Source organism: Coregonus lavaretus (assembly GCF_964263955.1).
Source record: "Coregonus lavaretus genome assembly, chromosome: 3".
Classification (NCBI taxonomy): Eukaryota; Metazoa; Chordata; class Actinopteri; order Salmoniformes; family Salmonidae; genus Coregonus; species Coregonus lavaretus.
In genome coordinates, this window is record NC_139990.1 from 61,247,992 (window position 1) to 61,275,125 (window position 27,134).

At 42.1% G+C, this 27,134-nt stretch overlaps 2 protein-coding genes across 3 annotated transcripts; both read right to left on the minus strand.

Moving 5' to 3' along the window:
- Positions 1-104: 104 nt before the first annotated feature.
- Positions 105-19,138, minus strand: LOC311127064 (CREB-regulated transcription coactivator 2-like). Of its 2 annotated transcripts, XM_084158811.1 has the most exons (14): positions 18,964-19,138; positions 15,959-16,060; positions 15,598-15,711; positions 15,315-15,376; positions 14,066-14,134; positions 13,543-13,643; positions 13,328-13,354; positions 13,053-13,182; positions 11,875-12,113; positions 9,501-9,979; positions 8,195-8,806; positions 5,482-5,556; positions 5,141-5,342; positions 105-4,866 (listed from the first exon to the last, which is right to left on the minus strand). In XM_084158811.1, exons 1-14 carry the CDS (start codon positions 19,135-19,137, stop codon positions 4,667-4,669), a joined length of 2,586 nt encoding a protein of 861 aa, XP_084014937.1. In that variant the 5' UTR covers position 19,138; the 3' UTR covers positions 105-4,666. The 2 variants fall into 2 exon arrangements, with proteins under 2 accessions (XP_084014937.1, XP_084014938.1); XM_084158812.1 differs by lacking the exon at positions 14,066-14,134.
- Positions 19,139-20,363: 1,225 nt separating this feature from the next.
- Positions 20,364-25,778, minus strand: LOC311120250 (zinc transporter ZIP1-like; the record flags this gene model as incomplete). The annotated part of the gene is made up of 4 exons (XM_084157829.1): positions 25,731-25,778; positions 24,894-25,199; positions 21,422-21,552; positions 20,364-21,059 (listed from the first exon to the last, which is right to left on the minus strand). The coding sequence occupies exons 2-4, from the start codon at positions 25,084-25,086 to the stop codon at positions 20,364-20,366; spliced, it is 1,020 nt and encodes a 339-aa protein (XP_084013955.1). The 5' UTR covers positions 25,087-25,199; positions 25,731-25,778.
- Between the last annotated feature and the right edge of the window lie 1,356 nt (positions 25,779-27,134).

Here is a 27,134-nt window from a genome sequence, read left to right on the forward strand (position 1 = left end):
ATGCAGCTGTTGGGTTTTGTTTACAGCTGTCACTGTACTGGAGACCAGTGAATCTGTTATGACAACGCGGATAATAATGCAATATAAAACCAGCCTTTGACAGTTTTTTTCCCAATGCTTTATTTTTTGTAAAAGAATGTGAAGTACAGTCTTTAAAAAATATGTTATTGTTAGGTTTAAGATGCACAGTGGTTTAGGAACATTATTTACAACAGACATGGGTTCCCTGGTTATTACAAGTTTAAAATAAACATGTAAAATAAAAAATGTAAATTATAACTCTGAAAACGCAAAATACATATGTTTTTTACCTTAAACATGAAGCAAAAATGTTTTTACTACAACCGTAAAACACACTGAACAATAATTATACAGCAAATAATATAACGTATGGCCATCTGACTGATCCCAATCACACGTTACTTCACCGTTCAACAGCATCCCCTACTGGCACTGTGTTACTGCGGTGCATGGTATTCAACTACAACGTTATTGCATAACAGACAGATGCTGAGAGATCTATGAAGTTGTAAGCGCAGAGCCTCCTTGTATAGAGCTCGCCAGCTTGTAGTCCGAAAAACCGGAAATGAAACCTCTGGTTCGTTCAGCCATTCCTATGGAGGAAATACATGGGGTTTGGGGATAAACGCCGCAAATAAGGTCCGAGGTTAACACAGGTTTAGGATATTTTATAGGCTTTGTTCTATGAGATAATATCTGTCAGTTAACATGACCTTTATGAATTATGAAGCCTCAATGTGCTTATTTTGATTACATAAATGCTTCAAAATTCACAAAAAGTTACTTAACATATAAGATCTCCTAAGCCTGTGTTTGCCACACAGACCTTATTTTTTTGCATTTATCAAAACAAACAAAAGTCTCCATAAGCTTTGGCCAACGAGACATGGCAGAGTAAGCCTAGCTCCGTTAGTGCCTACCACATTACTATTGCTCTCTATAGCCATGACAGCTAAAACATCAATTGCAGCTGTGAAGAATTGTCAAGATGTGAGACAAATTCACTTAGTATAACTAACTAATACAGAGGGGGAAAACATAATGAACAAATATTGCTCCTTTTCTCAGTAACTAAAATCTGCAGTGTACACATTCAAAATGTCCACAAAAAATTGCCCTTATCTCTTTTGGATACACATGATAATTACCTGAAGAAAACAATTTTTCAACAAGCCAACTATATTGGTAAATTGACCGATATATCTCTATGGAGGCATGGCGTAACATTGTCACAGATTATAAATCAAACAACTGGTAGAGCAAACATGCTTCACCCTGGACTAATCAAGCAGGACAACCAATGGTGGGCGTGCTCTTGGGTTTTCAAATGACAAAGTGCAGAACAACAGTGAACACAATAAAATGACTTTCTCTGCATTTCAAGTCTGTTCTCACACCAGGTGAAGATCATATTATCGTCACACCTCTCGAGTCAACTGCCAGCACTGACCCTGAAACTAACTGGTACTTCATCAGAATACCCTTCAGACCCAATCCAAAACATACTACCCACACCTACATGGATTCCTTCTAAACAGACAAGACATTTCATCCACTATGCCCTACAGTCCAATTTAAAAAAGGCCTCATCCCCTATCAATTCAAATATCACTTCAAATAATCTTTTCAGTTTTGGTTGGGAATGTTCCTCAGTGCAGTATTAAACAAAATCAGAAAATACAGGAAACCTGCCACAGAAAATAGGGGGAACACAGGACTAAGCAATGCATAAAAACTTGTAACACTTCCAAATATGATTTTCACGCAAACTTTTAATGGCTAAATCGAAAATGCATTATTATGCCTCTTCAAAACTACCTTGTGGTCTTACCAATACCACCAGCCTAGTAAGAAGCAAGATATACACCGAGGCACACCTTTGCAAACCCACACTATTACTGTTGGATAGGGGGCAGTGCTGAATGGGTTTTACCATAGGTTTGATACTCAAACCACCACTCCTGTCAAAACAGATTTGCATTTGGCTCATATGATCAGTGTAAAAGCAATATGGTTGAAATAAAACATACCGGTAATAAGCGATACTTCAATATCTGTCAATAAGGGGGTTAAACTATGTTAGCACAACTTCGGAACAGCACTACTTTATTTTAGGGTGGGTGTTACCACCAATCTATGATGATGTAACAGTTGCATACAGCTTTCTATATCCAAGTTGCAACCCTTGTGTTTTATTAAGTCTGTCAAACATGGCCTCTTTCAGTCCACACTGGAAAGAAGGGCTGATCTTCATAATCTTTGTCATTATGAAAGTTCAATGATATTATCTCAAGCGCTCTAACTTCCTGTTGCTGCCACACAACAAACTCACAGTAGTCTTTACTTTAGACACCAATATCAAAACATTGTCACCAAAGCAAAATATGACCATTTAAAAACATGAAAAGCTAAAAATATATATTTAAAAAATGTATTTTCACTACAATAGTATGATGCAAATGTTCTATTTGCAAATGTACTAAATGAAGGATAAAAATGCCAGAAAATGTATTTGACAACTCCCAGACAGAAAATGTATTTGACAACTCCCAGACAGTCACACGAGACATGCACAAGAACATTTTGCATAGCAAATGGACTACATTGTTCAGAACCTGTTGCTTTTCAAATCATGCAACCGGTTTCAGGGTGTTGCGGAACCAAAAGGCTTCTCTTAAATATATTCTCAGTTATTTATACATTTATATACAAAGACATATAGACCACCTTTGATTAAAAAATAAAACTTCATAGTAATAACTACTTTGTTACATAAAAATATGTTACTATAATCTGGCTATGGCTTTTGCTGTGGCAAGACAGGTGCAGCAGGTGGGAGGGGTTAGAGGTGTCAATCACAGTGGCAAGGATTACCTGACTAAAACGGACACTAAAGCTCCAAGGCCTAAGGATAGTAGTAGCAGTTCAAATACATATTATGGCAAAAATTTAGCTATGCATTCGTCTACTTGGTTTTGGCCTTGCCGTTTCCCAATTACTCAATGATAAAACATACAACTCCAATTCATGTCACTGAAATGTATTGAGGGCTTTTGCCCTCAATACAATGCCAATGCTCTTGATGGAAGGCAGACACTTTGTGAATAGCACACATTTAAAAACAAACAGTCCCTAGTTGCTTTAAAGGGAATGTGCAGAAGAGGGTAGGTCTAAGATCTGAGGGAGAGCTAGTAGTATAGCAGGCACACAGGGGTGGTACATAGCAAAAGGTCCTCGGCTCAAGCTTACAGAGAAGATCAATGGTATAGAAGCAGGCTGGCAGAATGGCAACAGCTGCCATGTTGGGACATATAAAAAAATAATACAAAAATGTTTTATTATCACATACACTGGATAGGTGCAGTGAAATGTGTTATTTTATGTGTTGTTTTTATAGACAGGGGAGTTGGATAATGGATTCTATGGACTACTTGGTTCAATATGAGGACAATATCCTTAGACGATTGATTTAGTCATTTTTGAGATTCGGAACCATCAAGACGATTCGAGTTGACAGACTAACTGAGAGGTCAAATGAGAAAGGTCAATTTAGCTGGGTCTTGAACACAGCCACAGTGATAATCTTACAGATGAATATGCCGTCCAGACACTAAAATGGCCCCATAAGTGCCAACTTGTCCTGAGTGACTAAGAAAGTCACCTCTCCAAAAAAACACTTTCTTCTCTTTGTCCGTTGAAAGACTGAACTATATCTGAACTATAGCTAGCAAGGTCCGCCATTGAATTACCTTTACCAAACTTAAGTAAAATAGAAACACTTAGACATGTCAATTGGCCACTATTGGTTGAACAGTCTCTGGTTGGGTTGACGTAATCCAAAAATACCCCAGATCTACGGTATGTTCTTGCAGTAGAATGATGGCGAACATGGCCGATATTCCAGCCTCCCCATACTGGCGTTGGAATGATGGAACACCGACAGACAAAGCCGAAAGACCAGTCAGGAAAGTCCTGTCTTATAGAATGCATATTGTATGGTTTTTAAGATGGCATTTTCAAGTGTAACTGACCTCATGCGTGATCCCTGCGTTTATGCATTAACCGAAGTGCATTTGTTTACATGCAGATAAGACTCGTACAAGCTAATGCCTACATTTTATTTTTTCTCTTAAGCATCACAAGTGCGTTTCCGATAAGTGCCTGGATGTAGCGGAAAGAACCTCGAACAAACTTGCTCCACCACTGACATATCAGTCCCTTCCTCCAACCTTCCCCACCACCCTCACAGAAATGCATGTGGTGAGGTCCCCACTAGACCAGGTGCCTCCAACTCTGGTCCTGGAGAGCTACAGAGCATGCAGTATTGTATTCAAGCCCAGCACTAAGACACCCGATTCAAATAATCAAGGTCCAGATTGAAGACTGTGATTAGCTGATTATTTGATAGGTGTATTAGTGCTGTGGTGGAACAAAAGCCTGCTCCCCAGTTGCTCTCCAGGACCAGTCAGAGAACCCTGCACTAGACTGTCCAAAACATCCCACCTGACGTCTTATTCCCAGATCATGCGTTGGGTCGATCGCCAAGGAAGGGGAAGCAAAGCAGGGCTCAACCCCACCTTCAGTCTGGGGTCGTTCCAACCGCCTTCCCTCCTCACTCTTCCGTATCCACTCCGGGGGGGGGGGGTCACTTGAGGCGGTCGGAGCGGAAGGAGTCTTCCACGGCGGGGTCGGTCAGCATGAGGTCCCTGTCCAGCATGCCCAGCCCCTCAAGGGCCAGGGGGTCCATCCTGAGGGGGTCGTCCAGGGCAAAGGAGTCCATCTCAAACCCTGGCACGTGGGACAGGGCGCTGGCGATCTCCTTGGAGAGGCCCAACGAACTGTCTCCTGGCGAAGAGAGAAAGGAGGGCAAGTAATATAATAATAAATGTGCCATTTAGCAGACACTTTTATCCAAAGGGACTTTCAGTCATGTGTGCATACGTTTTCGAATGGGTGGCCCCAGCGGGAACCGAACCCACAACGCTTGCCATTGCAAGTGGCATACTCCACCAACTGAGCCACTCAGGGTTAGTGTGTTAGTTGTAGTTATAATTATATACTTGGAAAGCATTCCTCTACTACAGGGGAGTAATAGCCGAAGTGGTAGCCCAGATCTCACCTGTGAGGATGATGTTAGGGACGTAGTGGCATCCCTCTCCCCCGAAGTTCTGGTTGTTAAGGTGCTGCCTATCCCCTGAGTCGTGGAGCTCCAGGAAGCCATGGTTGGGGTCGTAAGATTCCTCCTGGCCCTTTCCACCACTCCCACTGCCCAAGCCACCATGGTTGAACGACAGGCTGTCTCCCTGAGTCTCCATGTTGAACTGAGATGGGGACAAAACACCAAAAGTGAACTCAGGCAGACAAATACAGTACAACAGAACTCAGCAATGAAAGCAGAGGTACAGTAGTCAATAGAAATATGAGCCTGAGAGAAATAAAGTGTCTGCAGAAATGGTGTACCTGCTGGTTCTGTCTGGAGGCGATCTGCAGGCCCAGGTAGGGATCATCCAACAGAGAGTTTAACAGTAATGTGTCCTACAACACAAAACACAGGTACTTTAGTGTAAAGACGGAACAACACGTCATACCAAATTATGTTGGGTGACATCACCTACTATATGTACTGTAGCAGTAAAGTGGGGCTTCATTGATGCTACATCCTACAGGCCAATTTCACTGTGGTCTCAATAGCACAGCCCCTCAGCACACAAAGACAGTCTGCTCTCTGGACTGCTATTAATAGAGCCATTCAACAACAGAGCCCAGGATCCATTTCACCTCACTTGGGCATGACATCAGCGTTCCCTCTCAAGTTTCACACCGCAATCTGCAGCTAAAAAACTTGTGCGCATGTTCAATGACATCATCTGTCAGAAGGATGTTGTGAAACAATCTCCAGTGGCAAGCTTTGGAACAAAGTTGAGACTTGAGTGAGCATTGGAAATGTATTGAGAAGCTATACAGGTACAGGAAATGTGAAGCATCAAGTAGGAAATGATTGAGCCACAGTTTTAACAATATGGCCTCTTGAATAGCCCAAGTTCTGTTTTAAATATATCCCATGACAGCAGAGTAATGTCATGGGTAAAGAGATGATATTATACTATTTCATACTTGAGGATGTCACATACTAAGAGGCTGAACAGTGAGCAATTTGCATGGCCAAATGTATAAATAAATCAGCTGATTACACAAATATACAATACAAAATAGTGAGCCAATTCTAGCAGTTGAAGTCGGAAGTTTACATACACTTAGGTTGGAGTCATTAAAACTCGTTTTACAACCACTCCACACATTTCTTGTTAAAACTATAGTTTTGGCAAGTCGGTTAGGACATTTACTTTGCGCATGACACAAGTAATATTTCCAACAATTGTTTACAGACAGATTATTTCACTTATAATTCACTGTATCACAATTCCAGTGGGTCAGAAGTTTACAGACACTAAGTTGACTGTGCCTTTAAACAGCTTGGAAAATTCCAGAATTGGAGGTGTACCTGTGGATGTATTTCAAGGCCTACCTTCAAACTCAGTGCCTCTTTGCTTGACATCATGGGAAAATCAAAAGAAATCAGCCAAGACCTCAGAAAAGAAATTGTAGACCTCCACAAGTCTGGTTCATCCTTGGGAGCAATTTCCTAACGCCTGAAGGTACCACGTTCATCTGTATAAACAATAGTACGCAAGTATAAACACCATGGGACCACGCAGCCGCCATACCGCTCAGGAAGGAGACGTGTTCTGTCTCCTAGAGATGAACGTACTTTGGTGCGAAAAGTGCAAATCAATCCCAGAACAACAGCAAAGGACCTTGTGAAGATGCTGGAGGAAACAGGTACAAAAGTATCTATATCCACAGTAAAACGAGTCCTATATCGACATAACCTGAAAGGCCGCTCAGCAAGGAAGAAGCCACTGCTCCAAAACCGCCATAAAAAAGCCAGACTGCGGTTTGCAACTGCACAAGGGGACAAAGATCGTACTTTTTTGAGAAATGTCCTTTGGTCTGATGAAAGAAAAAGAAAACTGTTTGGCCATAATGACCATCGTTATGTTTGGAGGAAAAGGGGGGCTTGCAAGCTGAAGAACACCATCCCAAACTTGAATCACGGGGGTGGCAGCATCATGCTGTGGGGGTGCTTTGCTGCAGGAGGGACTGGTGCACTTCACAAAATAGATGGCATCATGAGGAAGGAAAATTATGTGGATATATTGAAGCAACATCTCAAGACACAGTCAGGAAGTTAAAGCTTGGTCGCAAATGGGTCTTCCAAATGGACAATGACCCCAAGCATACTTCCAAAGTTGTGGCAAAATGGCTTAAGGACAACAAAGTCAAGGTATTGGAGTGGCCATCACAAGCCATGACCTCAATCCTATAGAACATTTGTGGGCAGAATTGAAAAAGCGTGTGCGAGCAAGGAGGCCTACAAACCTGACTCAGTTACACCAGCTCTGTCAGGAGGAATGGGCCAAAATTCACCCAACTTATTGTGGGAAGCTTGTGGAAGGCTAAACGAAACGTTTGACCCAAGTTAAACAATTTAAAGGCAATGCTACCAAATACTAATTGAGTGTATGTAAACTTCTGACCCACTGGGAATGTGATGAAATAAATAAAAGCTGAAATAAATAATTCACTCTACTATTATTCTGACATTTCACATTCTTAAAATAAAGTGGTGATCCTAACTGACCTAAGACAGGGAATGTTTTACTAGGATTAAATGTCAGGAATTGTGAAAAACGGAGTTTAAATGTATTTGGCTAAGGTGTATGTAAACTTCTGACTTCAACTGTAGATGACAGAGGACACTCTTAAAATTATATGCCCTGGTGTGACCAGAGGCCATCAGGCTGACACTGGTTATGGTCTTGATAATAGCTGTACAGATGAGTACATCATCCGGATCATTCTAGTTGACCTCAGTTTCTATCACAACCAATTTTTACAACATTGCGCTTGCTTTAAAACCATGCTTTTACAAAGACATCAAACCACGCTGCTTTGAATGTTAGCTGGCTGGCATGCCCCTCTGCCCCAGAGAGGTGAGGTAGGTTAATCGTGACAGACCGATAGTAGGAGGACGTAGAAGAGGAAATTGTGGCTTTATTCGGCCAATTGGGGCAGTGTGTTGTGTGTATGGGCTGGCACTGACTCTACTCACGTTGTAGAGGCCCAGGTCTGTGGCCAGGGAGTGGCTGATGTGCTGCAGCTGGGGAAGACTTCCCTGCGGCCTTTGCTTCTCCATCTGCTGCTGTTGGTCTTGCTGGTCCTGCTGTTGTTGTTGTTGTTGTTGTTGTTGTTGCTGCTGCTGCTGCTGCTGCTGCTGTTGCTGTTGTTGTTGTAGCTGCTGTTGTTGTAGCTGCTGGGTCGACCGCGGGTCTTGCGTCTGCAGGCACTGGGAGTTCTGTCCCTGCTCACCCTGCATCTCAATTTTGACCGACACCCTATGCTGCTGCTGCAGGTGCTGCATCTGCTGATTCTGGGAATTGCGCAGGTTCTGCAGGTGCAGCTGCTGGAGGGCCTGCTGAGACTGGGCACGTTGCTGCTGGTGCAGCTGGATTTGCGGATGCAGCTGATGGTGTTGGTGCTGTTGTTGATGTTGTTGTTGCAGTACCATGGACGGCTGGGAGAGCTGTTGTCCTGCTTGAGAGGCCTGCTGGGGCTGATGGGATGCTGGAGGACCTGGCTGATGAAGCTGCTGCTGGGGATGGCTGAAGGGGTAGGGAGGGAGCCTCTGGTCCATGGGCAGTTTGCTGGTGTCCAGAGGGACGCCCTGGGAGGAGATAAACACATTGATTGGAAATGGAATACAAACTCAATTGGCATGCAGATCGGCCAATGTTATGGTGCCGTGTAGGCTTGGGCGGTATTCAGTATAAACTATATACCGGGGTATTTTGAAATACCCACGGTATGATTTTCAATACCGGCAAAACATTTTTAGCTTGTTTTGTCATCAATTTTAATATTAGTTATTTTTAAATAAATACATAGTCAACTTGTGCACTAGGTTAATAGATAAAGCAGCATTAGCTACCATACCAAAAAAGGGCAGTTTAATAAAAAACTAGCAGTATTGCAATCTTCTCAATTAATCATAAATTAGGAATACAGTGCCATCTCCCATCCCACTATTGAGGTAAGATTTCCGAGCCATAACTCGCGCCGGCTCCGTGGTGTCCACATTCTGGCATAGCACAGTTCCAACCAGAGAGAGAAGTAATTAACGTCTAGTCAGGTTATTTTGGCTAACTAAGTAGCTAGCTTGCAAGATCAATCTTCTTGGTTACAGCAGAGACAAATCCCCTCCTGGATCAAGATCCCTGCTGTCTACTATTTGTTTTGTGCGTGCAGCACAGGAACGGCATGAAGGCATGAAAATCTGGATACCGCCCAACCCTAGTGCAGTGCTTATTCTGGCCTATCTGATTAAATCATGGTTAAAGGAGAACGTAGGTAGACATTACCTGTGTTATGGAGGACAAGTTAGGAGAGATGGTGGGGGAGAACTGTTTGGAGTGGTGCCTGCGAGACTCCCCTCCCATGGGTAGGATCAGAGGGGAGAGCTGAGCTCGTCTCCGTGGCGACGTGCTGAGTGGTGACTGCCCCTGGCTAGTTAGCAGTGGCGAATAAGAGGAGCACGAGCCAGACCCTCCCACCCCGCTACTGTAACTAGGGTTACTGGCCGTTGTCTGGAGGGACTGGCCACTCAAGGAGGAATTGCTGAGGGAGGAGTGCAGGGATTGGTTGCTCAGGGAAGACTGGAGGGAGGGGGAGGAGCTAAGGGAGGACTGCAGGGAAGGGTTGCTAAGCGATGAGTGCAAGGAGGTGGAGCTGAGGGAGTTGGGGAAGGAGTGGCTGCTGAGAGATGATTGTATGTTGGGGTTGCTTAGCGAGGACTGCAGGGAGGGGTTACTGAGAGTGCCCTGAAGAGATGCTAGGAGACCTGTTCAAATAAACAAGACCGATAAATAAATGTGAATATAGAGCTCCATAAAATAAAATACACATTTTGAGTCCTGGTGTGAAAAGTTGTGGTAATGCGTTCATAATACACTGAACAAAAATATAAACACAACATGTAAAGTGTTGGTTCCATGTTTCATGAACTGAAATAAAAGATCCCAGAAATGTTCCATATGCACAAAAAGCTTATTTCTCTCAAATGTTGCACACAAATTAGTTTGCCATTGAAAAGGAGTGGGACAACATTCCACAGGCCACAATCAACAGCCTGATCAACTCTATGCAAAGGAGATGTGGGTAATGGTGGCCACACCAGATACTGACTGGATTTCTGTTCCACGCCCCTACCTTTTTTTTTTAAAGGTACTGTATCTGTGACCAACATCTGTATTCCCAGTCATGTGAAATCCAATTGACTGGATTCCTTATATGAACTGTAACTAAAATCTTTGAAATAGTTGCATGTATATTTTTGTTCAGTGTAGAAGACTTCAAACACATCTAAATTCAATGAAACTGTATTGCAACATTTCATAGTTTTAACATTTGATTTGACAAACTGCAAACACAATTTGTCTCCTGCCGATCATATCAGGTGAGGTATAACGCTAGCTCCCATAAAGAGGCCCTGAGCTGTAGGGAGCATCTCAAGAGTAGGTTTCCTTTCCTTCATTTGCCTCGTATCCTTAATTTGCACTGATGTGAACGAACTAGAATAATACCAGCAAATATCTGGTAAGCATTCACCATACTGTTTTCACCCGTTTCCGTCAGTGCCGAAGAGAGGAGACAAGAAGAGCACGCCACCTCAGACTATGTACATGCAGCTCTAGACTGAAGTTAACGACACTCAGCGACTCAGTGTCAGTTTCCTGTGTATGGTCAGCCAAATCACCTCAACACAGATAAGGTCAGTAGGGCCCTATAAAATCTGTTTAATTTCTTGCCTGATTCCGTTTTTTCCCAAAATTTTGTTTTGTTTTTCCAGGTTTCCGTTTTCCCTTGTTTCTTTCAGGTTTTCGCTCTCAAAATGACACTTTAATTGAAAATAATTAAATGGGATTTTTTAAAAGTCCACAACAATGCTTAAACCACATAAGGATACCATTTTTGAGGTCTGGGAATGTTTTGGGGGTGTAGTTACCCTTTAATACCAGTGCACACCTAGCAAGAGGCTGTTCAGCTGTGTTTTTGTTATGGTAGAGTTTGCAAAACAAATACCCACTGGATTGATGCAAATAATCATGATATCATTCTGCCAGGTAAGCATAGGCTACTTTGTAGTTAACATTTAACTGAGAAGGTTTTTGAGAAAGTCTTTCCATCTACCAGAAGATTTTTCATTAGCATCATCGCTAACAGCTACACTATATGGTAGCTGCGCGCACCACACATACACAGACGGGGGAATTCTTGTTGCCTCTTCAGAAAGTTGCAGGAAATACGAATCACTGATGCATTCTGTTCATGTCTTATGATAAACTTGGGCTAATTAATTAATTTTCAATACATTTAGTTGACTCCCTTAATAATAAGTTCATTACATTTTTGTAATATTGTTGACTTCCGTTTTTTTGTCTGGATTCTCTGATTCTGTCCGCGTTCTCTGTTTGCACAGCCCTCCACTTAACCTCCACTTTCACTTTCTAAATACATCTTAAATTAATATAGGCCTATCTCCCTCTTTCACCAACACCCACTAGCTTCCTCCGTTTGACTCACAACTTATACATTTTAACTAGTGTGACGGAAAGGGTTGTATTGTTCCTAGCATGCCTGACTGAGCACACACACTAACATACATGCAAGAGAGAGGTGCTGAAGATCAACATGGGACACACTCTTCAGCCTCTGTCCCAGAGCCCCTTCCTGTACCTGGCGAGTGGCGGAAGGCATTTCTGGCATTGATGCCCAGCTGGGTGAGGGTGGAGGCCAGGTTACCCGTGCTGCTGCCCCCACTCAGGGACGAGAGGTAGCCCGGCTCGTCTGGGTCCAGCGGGGTGGGCAGTGGCGAGGGGAAGTGCAGGCTGGACAGGTCGGGCAGGGAGCCCCCCGTGTTCAGGGCTGAGGGAGCATGGGGGGTGCTGGACTGCTGGTCCGGGGAGGGGAAGATACTGGAGGAGGAGATGGAAAAACTATTTAGAAAGAGAAGAGAAACCACAGTGGTGTCTCATATTCGTCAAGAATTAGACACTGGTGGGCGTGTGGTTTCCAGACAGACAGGGTGATCTCAGCATCCCAGAGCTAAACTGACTCACACCCAACATCAGCAGAGAGAAAGAACGACAGAGAGAGAAAAATAACAGAAGAATGGACCGAGAGGGGAGAAAGCGAGCGAGATAATAAATGACAGAGAGGAGAGAGAGAGAACAAGAGAAAAAAAGAAGAAATGGAGGGAGATAAAAGAACAAGCGAATGAGAGAGAAAAGATATTAAGAATGTCCACTACACACACATTCCAATCTAAACCACAGCTATGAGAGAAAGAGAAAAGAGTGCGTAACGAAAAGGCTTTGGGGGAGTGTAACGTCATGTCAACCAACCCTCTGCATCCCTGGCTACACCGACTGTTAGTCATGACGAAGAAGAGGAGGATAGACAAACAGAGGCTGAGAACGGAGGGAGATATTTCAAATGGATGTTTCAACTGAGAACAAATGGAGATTGAGCAGAGGCTTTAACGTCAACAGAAAGCGTTCAACAGAAATCGGCCATGGATTCATAAATGTATGTCATACCTGAGGGCACATGCTAGCCATAGTACAATACTGTGTCTCCTATCAGACTCCCCTCCATATATTGCTGCTTCACATTAAATTAAACAAATTACATTAATGTAAACAGCAATAGCAACAACAATTTACATTAGGTCTACATTAATGCACGACATTGCGGGTTTGTATAACCGTGTGTTTGCACTGAAACAGATGACTGTAGATTACTGTAGTAGGTTTGCAAACTGCTAGAGCCACAGACACTTCCACACAAGTTATTCTCTCCTGTGAGAAAAACTGTTGAAATGACTTGGATGTGTTTTAGAAGGATTGACTTACTTGATACCGGGAACTTCACAGGACTTGGGTCGAGAAGACAGCAGGGGCATCTTCTTGGTGTCCCAGGCCTTGAGCAGTTTACCCTGATCCAGAACGTTCTCCTCAATAGGGGGAACTGGGTACGGAAACACTGTGGGTGACAACCAACATGACTGAGGAAATCAAATCGCTGTCTCCTGGTCATAGGATTTCTTTCCATTGTCAAGATTATTTGTGGTGTGTTTACATTAGGACAGAATTGTTAGTGTTTAGCGAGTTTGACTGTTAAGACTCACTTCTTCTCCCCTCTCCTTCACTCTGACCTAGAGGAGCACAGAGAGATACAAGTCAGAGCACTGGGGAAAACTGAGAATGGGCTTACGGCACAATCACGATTAAACAATATGGTCATTTAGCAGACACTTTTATCTAAGTGGCAAACCCTCAACTCACACTCCAATTTGTTTACTAAAAACATATGCTGTTGGTTTAGTCTTTAGTGAGTCCTCACCAGTGCGTCTGCCCTGAGGGGTGACTGTGTGTCCAGCGCTGAAGGTGTCTCCTGCAGGTGGGTTCATCACACTGGTGTGTAGGGCAGAGTCTGAGTTGGTCCTGCATAAAGAAAAAGCATTAGGAGAGGAGAGAAAGATAGAGGGAAATATCCAGGGGGTCTCTTTCCATTGCCACATCAACCCACATACACATTCACCAAACAGGATCCAACTACTTGAGTCAATCCATGACTCATTTCAAAAGTCCTCCGGTAACCACATCATGAGAATCACCACTTGACTTTAACTTCTGCTCAGCCACAAACTAACTCCATCCATGATATATTGGAAATCACAGTCGTACTTAAATATCAATTCATTCAATATAAAAAGGATAAACTCATTCAATATACAAGATCTTGGAAGGTCTTTGAATGGCCATATCTCGCACTGGCACGATTGTCTGGTAATGTCTGCCCCAGGACAGTGAGTTGATGCCCTATGTTGAGGGGGAGAAAATAAGATGGAGAGGGTGGGATTCACCTGTTGAGTGCCGTGGTGTGGAGGCGAAACAACTGGCTTTTGTCTCCTGGGAAGTTGCCCGAACAGTTCCTTTTGTGATCAACAACAAAAATGGCCGTTATTCTCCAGAGAAGGATTAAAAGAATAAGAAAAAAAAAAAAAGAGTAAAGGCTTGGGATGAACGGCGAGGAGATGCAGAGCTGGAGAGAGGGAGACTGACATTCTACAGAACACATGGCCCATCCCATAGATGCTTTTTTCTCATGTTGGTGGATACAGAGAATATTGAGTGAATTGAGTGCATTTGTGGGTGTGTATGTGTGTTACTGCATGCTCATGTGCACGAATGTATGCATTCGCAAGAGTGAGCTTGCGTTCATGCATGTGTGTGCTCATGTGCGTCTACAAGACTGGCTATTATGGAAGAGGTTCTTAAATTCTCTGCAGCGATCGGTTCACGTCAGTAGAATTTACGAGGCTGTTTATCAGTGTTTCCAGCCCCCAGTGCAGAACTGGAAAATAATCGGACAGACTTGTGCTGACTCCACCACGAACAAACTTCAGGAGCAGCTCCCTCCATTCACCTGATTGATGGAGGCCATTTCTCAAAGTTCAGCATTCAAGCGAGCAGAGATGAGAAACGCTGGTTTAGAGCGGACTTCATCTCGACATGGCTTTATTTTTGCAGAGATTAAGATAAAAGTGAAACTGTTGGGAGGTGTGTAAGAGACGTATCATTTCATGTCAAAGCCGGTGTCCCTTTCTCAAAGACTATGTCCTTTTCCATTTAGCAGAGAAAGAAAGAAAGAAAGAAAGAAAGAAAGAAAGAAAGAAAGAAAGAAAGAAAGAAAGAAAGAAAGAAAGAAAGAAAGAAAGAAAGAAAGAAAGAAAGAAAGAAAGAAAGAAAGAAAGAAAGAAAGAAAGAAAGAAAGAAAGAGGACTGGCAAGAAGGGAAAAGAGGTTGGAGTTTCTTTCTAAAACTTGAAGAAAAAAGAACGTAAGTGTATTTGGATGCCAGAAAAAAAGGGAGGAAAGTAGAGAAAATAAAATAACTAAAAGTTCTGAAAAGCAACTGAATTCAGGGCTATGAAGGGAAGCTGAAATCAGGGGTCTTGTTAGTCAGTCCCAATCGCGTTAGTACGCATTGTTACCTTGAGACCAAGCTATAATGCTGCAGAGAAAAACAACCAAGCAAGATAAATAAAAAATAAACAGGCTTCCCTGAGGACACCCATGTCTCTGCAGATTGGGGTCCACTCCAGATCATTACCTTCTCCAGCTGGAATCCGGAGGCGGGGACAGATAGGCTGAGTTGTATGGAGAGCGGTCCACCTGAGGAGCACACAAGTCAAGGCAACAACTAAATCTACTCTTCTCATCCACAATCAGGGATTTACAACCAGGGATTTGGTCAGCACAACATAGAAAATTACAAAATAATATATTATCAAAGAAGTCCTTTGCCTAGGTAGACCAAAACTCTGGGTAACTCCTAGATTGTGCTTTGTGGAACACCTCCCGGACTCAGGTCTCAGAGGTATTGTGAAGGATACTTGTCTCCTGTAGGGGCGCACTGGGGAGATGAAGCTTCTGTCCCTCTGGACCCGCTCTACCAGGCCGTGGTGTCGTGTGGAGCGACTGGAGTCCAAGTTAGAGTGGAACAAACCCTGAGAGGGGGGGAGGGGAGGGGAGGGGGGGGTGATATGAAGGACACAAGTAGGAGAACAAAGAAACAGAAAGGGAGAGGATAAAGATGGGTGCAAGAGAAGAGGGAGAGACGCCATGGTGTTTAAATTCGTGTCAAGTGATTGTATGGATAGATTTTTAGGCCATATATATATATATATATATATATATATTTTAATGTGGACCCACACTCACACACTGTGGATAAAAGAGGTGAGCCTCTCTCACCTGAAAGTCGCCTGGGTTCCTGCCAATCTGATTAACGTTGGGTAGGGAGCCCCCGTAGTACGGGCCCTGGGTTCTAGCCAGACGCACTTTCTGAGCCTGGATCTGGAGAACAAAGAGGAGATGGAGACTTTAAACTGCAATACTTCACTGCTGGATTGCTGCATAGCCTACACAGAGACAGAAGCCACATCAGTGGATTGAGATAATCACCAATTGGGTAACAAGATCATCAAGAGTTTGTTGTAGTGTGCTTTATCACCTGCAAAGCTGTGGTTGTCCTATGTCACAATAGAATGTTTGAAATGAGCTGGCCCGTTCTTTTAGTAAGACATTGTCTGGCCATTTCCATTAATGACACAGCCAAACATCTTGGTGTCTTTTCAGACCTTGCTCTTTTGAGTAAAAGCTTGACATTTTGTAATGTGCTGTCCTGCCTCTGACATCTTTCATGCAGTCCCTCAACCTTTAAAACAGGGGGCAGTGAGTTCATCAATGTAAAAGAAATGGACAATCATTCACAGGAAAAACCACAAGTATTGAGGAAAAGCTGGCCTTGTGTTTAATTATTATTTCTAAAAAAAAATAAGAACTTTGAAAACAATCTTCACAAAGCAACAATATCCCCACATTGGCAGTGTAACATATCATTATGACACCAGAAGAATTTGAGACACGGTCTTCATAGGACATAAGATTAAATCTGCCTTTAAACGGTTCCCTTCCCTTCTGAAACTGATTATTATGAACCACTACTGTTCCAGCATACAGATTAGATAGGCCTACTCTGTTATATTTTATGAACCCATCTAAAAATGCCCAAAAGCCATAAAGCTGGAATCCTTCATTGTGAAACTCAACAAAACAAAAGCAATAACAACGGCCGTGGGGCGGACGGTGGTGCTGTTTTCCCTACTGCGGATTCCATCTTTAAATCCCCTTTCTCTTTTACATAGGCCTACCTGCAGGCGAAGACGATTACAGTAGCTAGTGCTTTCCGTATTCATCACACTGATGACAATATGAATTCTCCACACACAAACAAGTTGTACAACCAAACTGATTCATAAAATACAATAAATGAATGGAAGTGGGCAATTCCATGGTAATGGATTTACGCTGAGACTTTTTCACTTTAAAATGTATAACAAACAATAAACATTGATTTCTAAGTTTAACAAACCATAGAACTCTATGCACAAGTACTACTTGTAACAATTTCCACTTAACATTTTACAAAAGTACATTTACAGGATGAACTGTGCAGATACAGTCTGTAAACAGAATAAAACTGAGGGAGAATTTACCGTAATTCTGTTACCAAACTTTGCATCTGCACAGTTTCTCCAGTAATTGTTTTTTTATTTACTGTGTAAATTGTTCAAAGTAGTCATTGTGCATAGAACTGTATGGTTTGTTAAACTTTGAAATCAATGCTTTTGTTTGGCATACATTTTAAAGTGAAGTCTCAGCGTAAATCTGTTTACAGCGTAATTCTGTACTACTCTACTGCATCGTTCGGGCTTCCTTGCGCTCTCTCGCGCACACACAGAGTCAGCACATCAGTTTCACAGCATGCTCCGTCTCCATTTACCGTTAACCGCCCCCCTGCCTTGCTATTAGGCTGATTGGACCGCCCTGACGCTCCTGCAGTAAAACGTATATTACATGGGGAGGTTGTAAAGGACAGGGCTCAAAGGAATTCCCAGAAAAGACAGTGTTTGAGATGGCAAAGGGGAGTTACCATGAATGAAGGAAGTAAGGTGTTATGAGGGGTGGGGATGAGCCAGTGTAAGACTTGAGCCCTTAACTGTACTGCCCAACAATGCAATTTATGAGAGGGTGAGTCTTCACTGAATTTGATTTGCCCTCTTCTCCTTTCTATTCCTCCTTCTCAGTCTGCATCACATTCACCTCATAAAATGTATAGTCTATTTGTAGAGGGGGGACATTCTGGCCATTACCATGTTTCTAAAATATTTAAATGTTCAAAAATATATATTATTGTTGATTTATTCATTATTAACCAAATTAATAATTAGTATCTGTTTGAAAAGCAGTTAAAGCTTTTCACTTCAAATTGAAAGATCATTAGAATGAACTCTGGGGTGTATAAATGATGTCTTGCAACGGAAACCAGTTTACCGTTTAAGAACCAAACGTACGCAAACGATGAAAAACGGGGAGGGCCCTACCTGAATTTGTCCAATTGAAACACTCGTTTTCGTTGAAAAACGTTTCTGTTTGGAGTAAACGGTTACTGTTGCTAAACGTTTTACAACATAATCGGCGTAATTAATACACCCGTGGAGTTCCTATAAACACACCATTTTGTGAATGTTAAACTCAAGTGGGAAAAGAATGGAGTGGGTTGCAGTATGCAATCTGTTCTGCTGTGGTGGTTGACAGCAGCCACAATGTGCCACTTCACTTGATACACTAGCTAATCACTGAAAAGCTAACGTTAAGCTAAAACATGGCTGGTAACTAACGTTATCAACCAGTCACACAGTTCAGCAGTTCTTAGGTAGTTTGGTTTGTAAATGTGTGACAAAAGAAAATGTATTAAAAGTTAGTTATAACTATAATGTCTCGTTTAACATTAGCTTGCTAAGTAGCTAGCTAGCTAACGTTAGATAAGTAACGTAACTTACTAGTTAACGTTAGCTACTGAATTTGAAATGCTACTTAGCCACAGATGGCTAACTCAGGGCTCGCTAACTAGTTCATTTACGCTAACGTTAGTTAACTAGCTAGCTGGTTCGCATTACAATTTTGACAAGTTCGATAAGATAGCATTCAACATCGTAGTTAGGTAGGTGAAATAACTCGGAATTTACATTCAACCTCCATCAACAGATAGGAGGCAAATCGTGGATAACGTTCATTCTTGCCTAGAGTTAACTAGCTATATTTGTTTAGAATTTTCGTATTTTTAGTTGACTCTTTTGACAAGCCCCAGGCCTGTACTTACTCCAGCTATCCTCTTCTGCCTCCCCCCGACTTACCCTGGTAGAGGTGATGTCCATCATAACCTCCTGAAAAGCGGCAGTCTCTTCAGCCTGACGTTGGGTATGTAGAGCTATTTTCTCGCTAAATTTTCGGGGGTTTGATGCCCCGGACCCAGCACCCGAACAGGGTCCTGGTCCGGGTCCACAACCGCCTACATCCGTAGCAGACATCTTTGCCGAACGACTTCACGCAGTGGGATGATCTGACTTGGTCGTCACTAGTTACCATAACCACAAAGTCATACGGGCCGCCTATTTCTACAATTTCTCTAATTAAAATGTGATTTTAAAGCTAACTTTAACCACACAGTTAACCTTAAATGAAGACCAAAAAGCTATTTTTTGTTTTCATGAATTTGTACGATACAGCCAATTTTGACTTTGTGGCTGTGGTAACCACTTGGTGGGAGGAGGAGAAAGTGAGAGCGCCCAAGCGCAATCTGGGGCATGTAGTTTATATATATATATATATAACGCTAGGTCAACACAGAAATTACAGTACTGTATGATGGATATTTTGGATATTGATTAAAAAACGTTAAATTGTTCCACACACAACTATTGTATTGGTTGATTTTCTCAAAAATACACTGCCAGTCTGGTTGTCTGATCACTATCGTACTCATCACTAATCCTATCACTCTCCAGGTGAAAAATAACTAGACAACATGTTGAAAATTATTTCAGATTACTTTTAATCAGTAAACCAGGTACAGATAAACAAGTGCTGATATAAAAGTGAACATAAAAACGAACAGCCATTTCAATTATTCAAACTCAAGTTTTCAAGAGAATAGAGGACTAATTCAAAGCTTTCTCACCACATGGCAGTGAAAAAAATAAGGGCCTATATTTAGATCGCAATGTAAGGCTCTGACAAAGAGCAACCAATCCATGTAGCTTTTTAAGCATTTAAAGTAGTAGCCAGCTGTACATGCTCTTATTATGTTTTTGTAGGGGCTAGGCAGTCATACTACTGAACAAACAAATGTTCTGTGTACAATTCAGGACACTGCTAGTCAGATTTCACAGCTAACAAAACATTAGGTTTGCTATAATATCAAACCAGGAGTTATAAATTTATCATATTTTATTTTTTAATCAGGTCATTTAGACCACATCATCACGGTATACAGACATCTGTTTGTGAAGTATGCCATTGTTTATATAAAACATATAGATACATTCAAATTCTCAAATCTAAAATATAAAACGACATATGATGTTAATTTCAAAGCATGGCAGGATTAGCATATATCCCTTTTTTAAAAATCTGAATGCTTATCAGTCCAAATTGCATTCTCATGGCAAAATAGGAAATTATTTTGTGTCTTTTATCCCAGAAGGGTTGTCAGTTTTTGATAGAATCAGACACTAAGGACTGATCTACAGAATATTTACATTTTGATGAACAGCACACCAGTGACCACTGCGAACCCAGTGAGCATCATGGCCACCTTGGGGATGCGGTTCTGTGGGGAGCTCAGCTCATGGGGCAGGATCTCCATGAAGGTGATATACATGAAGGTGCCAGACGCCAGGCCTTCTAAGGTGGACCTGGCCAGCTGGTGCTGCGGGGACAACTTGGTCTCGGTGAGGGCGATGCCCAGCCCAATGCCCAGCGGGGACATGAGGGCAAAGAGCAGGAGGCAACCCACCACGGCTGCCCGCCGCAGCTTGCCCTGGACCAGCTTTAGGGCTAGACTGAAAGAGATTATGCTCTTGTGGAGGAGTAGAGCCACACCGATCTCCAGCACCTCTTGACTGTCCTCCTGTAACCCCACAGCCAGGCCCTCGAACACTGAGTGCAGAGATAAGGAAAATACTAGAATGAAGGCCCGGATGGCTGAGGTGGAGTTAAAGTCCACATGAAAGTGGGCATCCTCTCCCCCTAATTCCTCCCTACCATGGGAGTGGTGGGAGTGTCTCCGGCCATCTCTGTCATGTGATTGGACGCTGGGGTCCACTAATAGTGCACGTCTTTCTTCAGAGTGGCCCGCCGATCGGTCTTTGAGGGCCAAGACTATCTGCTCCAGCACCAGGACCAAGAAGAAGCCCATGGCTATGATAAACTCAGGTAGAGGGAACTGAAGCTGGAAGGGGTAGATTGACAGATAAGAGGATAACACACACTTTATAATTTACCTGGCAGAATTACCACAAAGTTAGCCTAATCAGTCAGCAGATTAAGCTGACAAATGTAACCCATTTTTTTATATATAATAAAGTGTATGCGAACAGAAATTGATGAGTCTTCACAGAAAGTCATTAATCTGTATTTTTCTCAGCATTCAACTTTGACACAAAGATAAAAAATGTAATTCTGACATCAAGTAATACAGGGCAGGCCAAGATAACACTGTACTTCCAAAATACTAATCAGATGTGAAATGTCTAACCAAAGGGCAGAAACCAAAAAAAGACACAGCTAATGGGGACGTCCCCAAATTCTTACTGTGATACCCAGGCTACTAAATGCTTCATTGATCCCAGATAGGTAGTCAGGCACCAAGTCCAGAAGGCAAGTAGCGAAGAACACTCCTCCAGCGAAGCAGCTCACCAAGCTAACTACCTTGTGACACGTTTCTGTGGAATAAAACAGACCCAGCTCAGCCACAAATGTATCTGCCAGTCATGTTTATTGAAAGGGTCTACAACAAGTAAGGTCAATGTTTTAACCTGTTGGTTTTCGTCTGGTCTCCATGGAAAAAATATTCAGATTTGACAGACTACATCTTGACAACATCCGGGAACAGATTACACAAAAGTGAGCAGGTATGTCTCCCCTTTACTAATTCACCTGCATTTTATTATTCAGCCCTGTGCAAAGTTATTGGTTGTGCATGGAAGTTGAACCCACTTACATTCTACTGTCTTTTCAATGGGTTTGGGGGTCTTAGTGTTTCGTGTAGGGTTTGTGAAAGGAAGGAACACCTAGGAGTCAACAAGTAATTTTACAGTCAGGACTTATTTTCTGGTAAATCCATTTGAATTCAATCACTTTTTGACAGCATCCCTTTTGATTTAAACAACATTTTCCTACATGTTTGCCCATGGAAGAAGTGGTCGGAAAGTTACTTTTTGGTCCTGAATCCCAAAACATTCAGGAGATAAAGGTGCTCAAAGTTGACCCATTTTGCATACCCCACCAGCACCATACACTAAGACATCCATGTCTTCATTACTGGAAAAGATAAATAGTTGAGTTTGATATAATTTAAAAGCTTACAAACAGGGTTACCAAACTATTTTATAATTTCTTGAAATATATATATATTTTTTAAATAAAGATGACATTTTTTTACCTTTTAAACATCAATTACCTAAAAACGCGAAAGTCTGATATTTTTCCTTCATATTCACATATGTTGTATCTTAGATACTATTTTTACATAATCTGAGGTTTTTGTGTTGTGCCCGCCATCGGTTGAGACACAACATGCTTTTGAATACAGGATGGGTGTCATTTAAATCATATAAATATAATTAATAGAATGGACCTATCCCTTCAGTCCATTGCAATTTAGCTGGTACACCATTGCCATTTTAATTGAATTGACATTTTGACTTCTAATTACTAACACAAAGATTGCTGCTGGTCCACCCACTATCAAATGTGAACTTAAATGGTCATGTCTATTATATTATCTATATTTCTATGATTTCAATAGGTTTCCTATTGTATAATTTAAAACAACAGATATGCCCATTCAAGTCAACATTGTGTGGACCTCCACCCATCTTTGTGGTAATGTTTAAAAGTTGAAATTTCAATTTCATTCCTATTTTAGTACATACTGTACAGTAGATCAGCCAAAACATGACACCCACCCTGTATTCAAGAGCATCTTGTGTCTCAATCGATGGCGGGCACACCATAAAAATCTCAGGTTCTAAGCTACAACTTGTGCAAATATGAAAACAATCGGTAGATACAGTGGGGGAAAAAAGTATTTAGTCAGCCACCAATTGTGCAAGTTCTCCCACTTAAAAAGATGAGAGAGGCCTGTAATTTTCATCATAGGTACACGTCAACTATGACAGACAAAATGATTTTAAAAAATCCAGAAAATCACATTGTAGGATTTTTTATGAATTTATTTGCAAATTATGGTGGAAAATAAGTATTTGGTCAATAACAAAAGTTTCTCAATACTTTGTTATATACCCTTTGTTGGCAATGACACAGGTCAAACGTTTTCTGTAAGTCTTCACAAGGTTTTCACACACTGTTGCTGGTATTTTGGCCCAATCCTCCATGCAGATCTCCTCTAGAGCAGTGATGTTTTGGGGCTGTCGCTGGGAAACACAGACTTTCAACTCCCTCCAAAGATGTTCTATGGGGTTGAGATCTGGAGACTGGCTAGGCCACTCCAGGACCTTGAAATGCTTCTTACGAAGCCACTCCTTCGTTGCCCGGGCGGTGTGTTTGGGATCATTGTCATGCTGAAAGACCCAGCCACGTTTCATCTTCAATGCCCTTGCTGATGGAAGGAGGTTTTCACTCAAAATCTCACGATACATGGCCCCATTCATTCTTTCCTTTACACGGATCAGTCGTCCTGGTCCCTTTGCAGAAAAACAGTCCCAAAGCATGATGTTTCCACCCCCATGCTTCACAGTAGGTATGGTGTTCTTTGGATGCAACTCAGCATTCTTTGTCCTCCAAACACAACGAGTTGAGGTTTTACCAAAAAGTTATATTTTGGTTTCATCTGACCATATGACATTCTCCCAATCCTCTTCTGGATCATCCAAATGCACTCTAGCAAACTTCAGACGGGCCTGGACATGTACTGGCTTAAGCAGGGGGACACATCTGGCACTGCAGGATTTGAGTCCCTGGCGGCGTAGTGTGTTACTGATGGTAGGCTTTGTTACTTTGGTCCCAGCTCTCTGCAGGTCATTCACTAGGTCCCCCCGTGTGGTTCTGGGATTTTTGCTCACCGTTCTTGTGATCATTTTGACCCCACGGGGTGAGATCTTGCGTGGAGCCCTTGATCGAGGGAGATTATCAGTGGTCTTGTATGTCTTCCATTTCCTAATAATTGCTCCCACAGTTGATTTCTTCAAACCAAGCTGCTTACCTATTGCAGATTCAGTCTTCCCAGCCTGGTGCAGGTCTACAATTTTGTTTCTGGTGTCCTTTGACAGCTCTTTGGTCTTGGCCATAGTGGAGTTTGGAGTGTGACTGTTTGAGGTTGTGGACAGGTGTCTTTTATACTGATAACAAGTTCAAACAGGTGCCATTAATACAGGTAACGAGTGGAGGACAGAGGAGCCTCTTAAAGAAGAAGTTACAGGTCTGTGAGAGCCAGAAATCTTGCTTGTTTGTAGGTGACCAAATACTTATTTTCCACCATAATTTGCAAATAAATTCATTAAAAATCCTACAATGTGATTTTCTGGATTTTCTTTTCTCAATTTGTCTGTCATAGTTGACGTGTACCTATGATGAAAATTACAGGCCTCTCTCATCTTTTTAAGTGGGAGAACTTGCACAATTGGTGGCTGACTAAATACTTTTTTTCCCCACTGTAATTGACATGTAAGCTAAAAAAAATAAAAATACAATTTTTATTAAAAAAACATTTAAAAAAAAGAAATTATAAGCTAGTTTCAAAACCCTGTTCATAAGCTTTTAAATATATCAATCTCAACTGTTTATCTTTTCTAGTGATGAAGAGATGGATGTCTCATGGTATGGTGGGGTATGCAAAATGGGTCAACTTTGAGCACCTTTATCTCCTGAATGTCTTGGTATTCATGTCCAAAAAGGAACTTACTGAGCACTTCTACAATGGGAAAATATGTAAGGAAGGTTTCATTCCATTCAAAAGGGGTGCTGTCAAAAAGTGATTTAATTCAAATGGATTTACCTTTAAGTCACATTTTCAAAATTCATTCTGATCTAAAGTGCCACTTACCTGGGTCAACATTGCACCTCCCTGCCCCCCTGACGAAGCACAAAGGGGCGAAGCCACAGACCAGTGTGATGGAGAAAAGAACAACCAACGCTCCCAGCTTTACCTCCAGGCCAGGGACATCAGCTGGGTTCATCTGCACTTCAGATGGCCACGCGGAAAGGGCAACAGAGGATGATCCTTTTCTGAGAGGCATCTCTGCACTACCTGCTTCTCTCTCATGTCTGAGTCAAACAGCAAAGAGTAGCTCTCAGACGCCCTCCATTGGCTTACAGTCGAATGGCAATAAAATGGGGAGGGGGAAACCACCTGCATCAGAGAAGTTTGAGGAAAATTTGCCTACATTCAAATCAAGTCAATACAAATAAACGCTGTTTGACATTTATTGCATACATTTTCATAGTGCCCAGAGGGTGAGAGACTTCTGTGAAAATGTCACACTGTAACATCTGCTCTGGGATCTTGGCAAACAAAGAATATTAATTCCCAGATACAGTATGTGAAAGGATGGGAAAGTAAAGTTTGGGTATGAAAGGAGGGGAGGGGGAGGGGAGAGGAGAGAGGGGGGGTGCATAGAAAGCATGTGACTGATCTAACATCAGATAACATTAATTTGCTTTACTGGGACTGTTATAATATCATGTATAGCTGGGGGGGCATAGAAAGCATGTGACTGATCTAACATCAGATAACATGTTATAATATCATGTATAGCTGGTTAGAAAGTTTTAAAAACTATAGCTAGTCCATCAAAAGTTTTCAACAACTTGACTAAAGGTATAGCTTTCTGCCTATGGCATCTCTCACATTACAAATCGCAAGCAATAAATAATGTACTACCTTCTGTCGTATTCTCACATAAAAGGACAGCCTTGGTAAGCAGCTTGTATTGGCACAGACTTAATAAAAAGTGAATAAAGGCAGCAAAATGACATTACTGCGATGCCAAAAACTGCACTCTGAGGCTGGGACGAGCTCGAGGGAGGGGCATGTCCCGGATTCATCAACGCTCAATGAAATCTGATCAAGTCAGATCTGCGCTCAAGCCGTCGATAGTTCATCTCAAGATTGGGGGTCAGCTAAACAGATCCTTTATCAGTTGTTTCGGAGTAATTTCGAACTTTCGCGGTCTATTCATTCGTGGACTTTTGATACAAGAAGATACTGTACATTGTATCACTCATTCAATCGCACACAATTGCAACAGAGGAAGGGTTGAGAGGACATCATGTGCCATCTCTAGACTTTGTATCAGTCCAGTAAATGTGCGGAATATGAGACCTCTGCTGCATTCCCTAACCAAGAAGACTACATACCCGCTAAGCATTTACTGTCAGGCGACGTAATTTGGAGGTCTTTATTTTGGTCCTGTCTGGACTAGTGGTCTTTATTTTTATTTTTGGTGCGGTCCGGACTGGCCTTGATTTTAACGTCAACAGACGTCTATGATTGGTTTAGATTTGGCCCAAATATAGAGTTCTATGATTGGTCTGGTAGGGTGTTTGCCTTTCACGCCACAAACCAAGTTTGTTGTTCGCTACACTGGTGTCAGAAATAGGATGGCAGCCATGACCGTGAAACATCATGACCAGTAGCCTAAGCAATATGGTGGAATCTCCTTCTACTAGCACAAAATTCCACTGATCCTGCTTTTAGATTTGTGGGAGGTACTGTAGTGAACATAGGCCTACACTTCCCACTAAGCATGTACAGACAGACGGTGGTGATGTCTTTTGGATGTCTTTTTTTTTTTTTTATGCAGTCCGGATCAGCATGGATTTCAACTTCAAGGACCAATCTGAACCAATCATAGACGTCTATGTTTTACAAGTTTGGACAGCACAGTGCTGTACAGTAGAGCACAGCAGAGTACAATACAGTACAGTAGAGTACAGTACAATACAGTAGAGTACAGTAGTGTACAGTAAAGAAAAGTAAAGTATAGGGCACTGTATTGTACCCTACTTTACTCTAATGTACTAAACTATACTCTACTCTATTTTTCTTTACTGTACTGTACTCTATTGTACTCTACTGAATATAACTAGACTGTCCTGTGCCGTACTGTACTCTACTGTACTAAACTGCCGTACTGTAATGTAGCAGGTAGCTGACTAGTGGTGGCTATTCAGCAGCCTGATGGTCTGGGGGTAGAAGCTTTGGCCAGTCTGACAGTTTTTGCCATGATGCTCCTATACTGCCCGCGTCTGAGTGATGGAAGTGGGGAGAACAGGCCATGGCTCG

Excerpts from the sequence above, each read along its gene's own strand:
- LOC311127064 (XM_084158811.1), bottom strand. The coding sequence starts at position 19,137 with ATGTCTGCTACGGATGTAGGCGGTTGTGGACCCGGACCAGGACCCTGT. Across the intron at positions 15,712-15,958 it reads GGAACCCAGGCGACTTTCAG|GGTTTGTTCCACTCTAACTT; the intron begins GTGAGAGAGGCT and ends CCCCCCTCTCAG. Across the intron at positions 13,644-14,065 it reads CACACCACGGCACTCAACAG|GACCAACTCAGACTCTGCCC; the intron begins GTGAATCCCACC and ends TTCTTTATGCAG.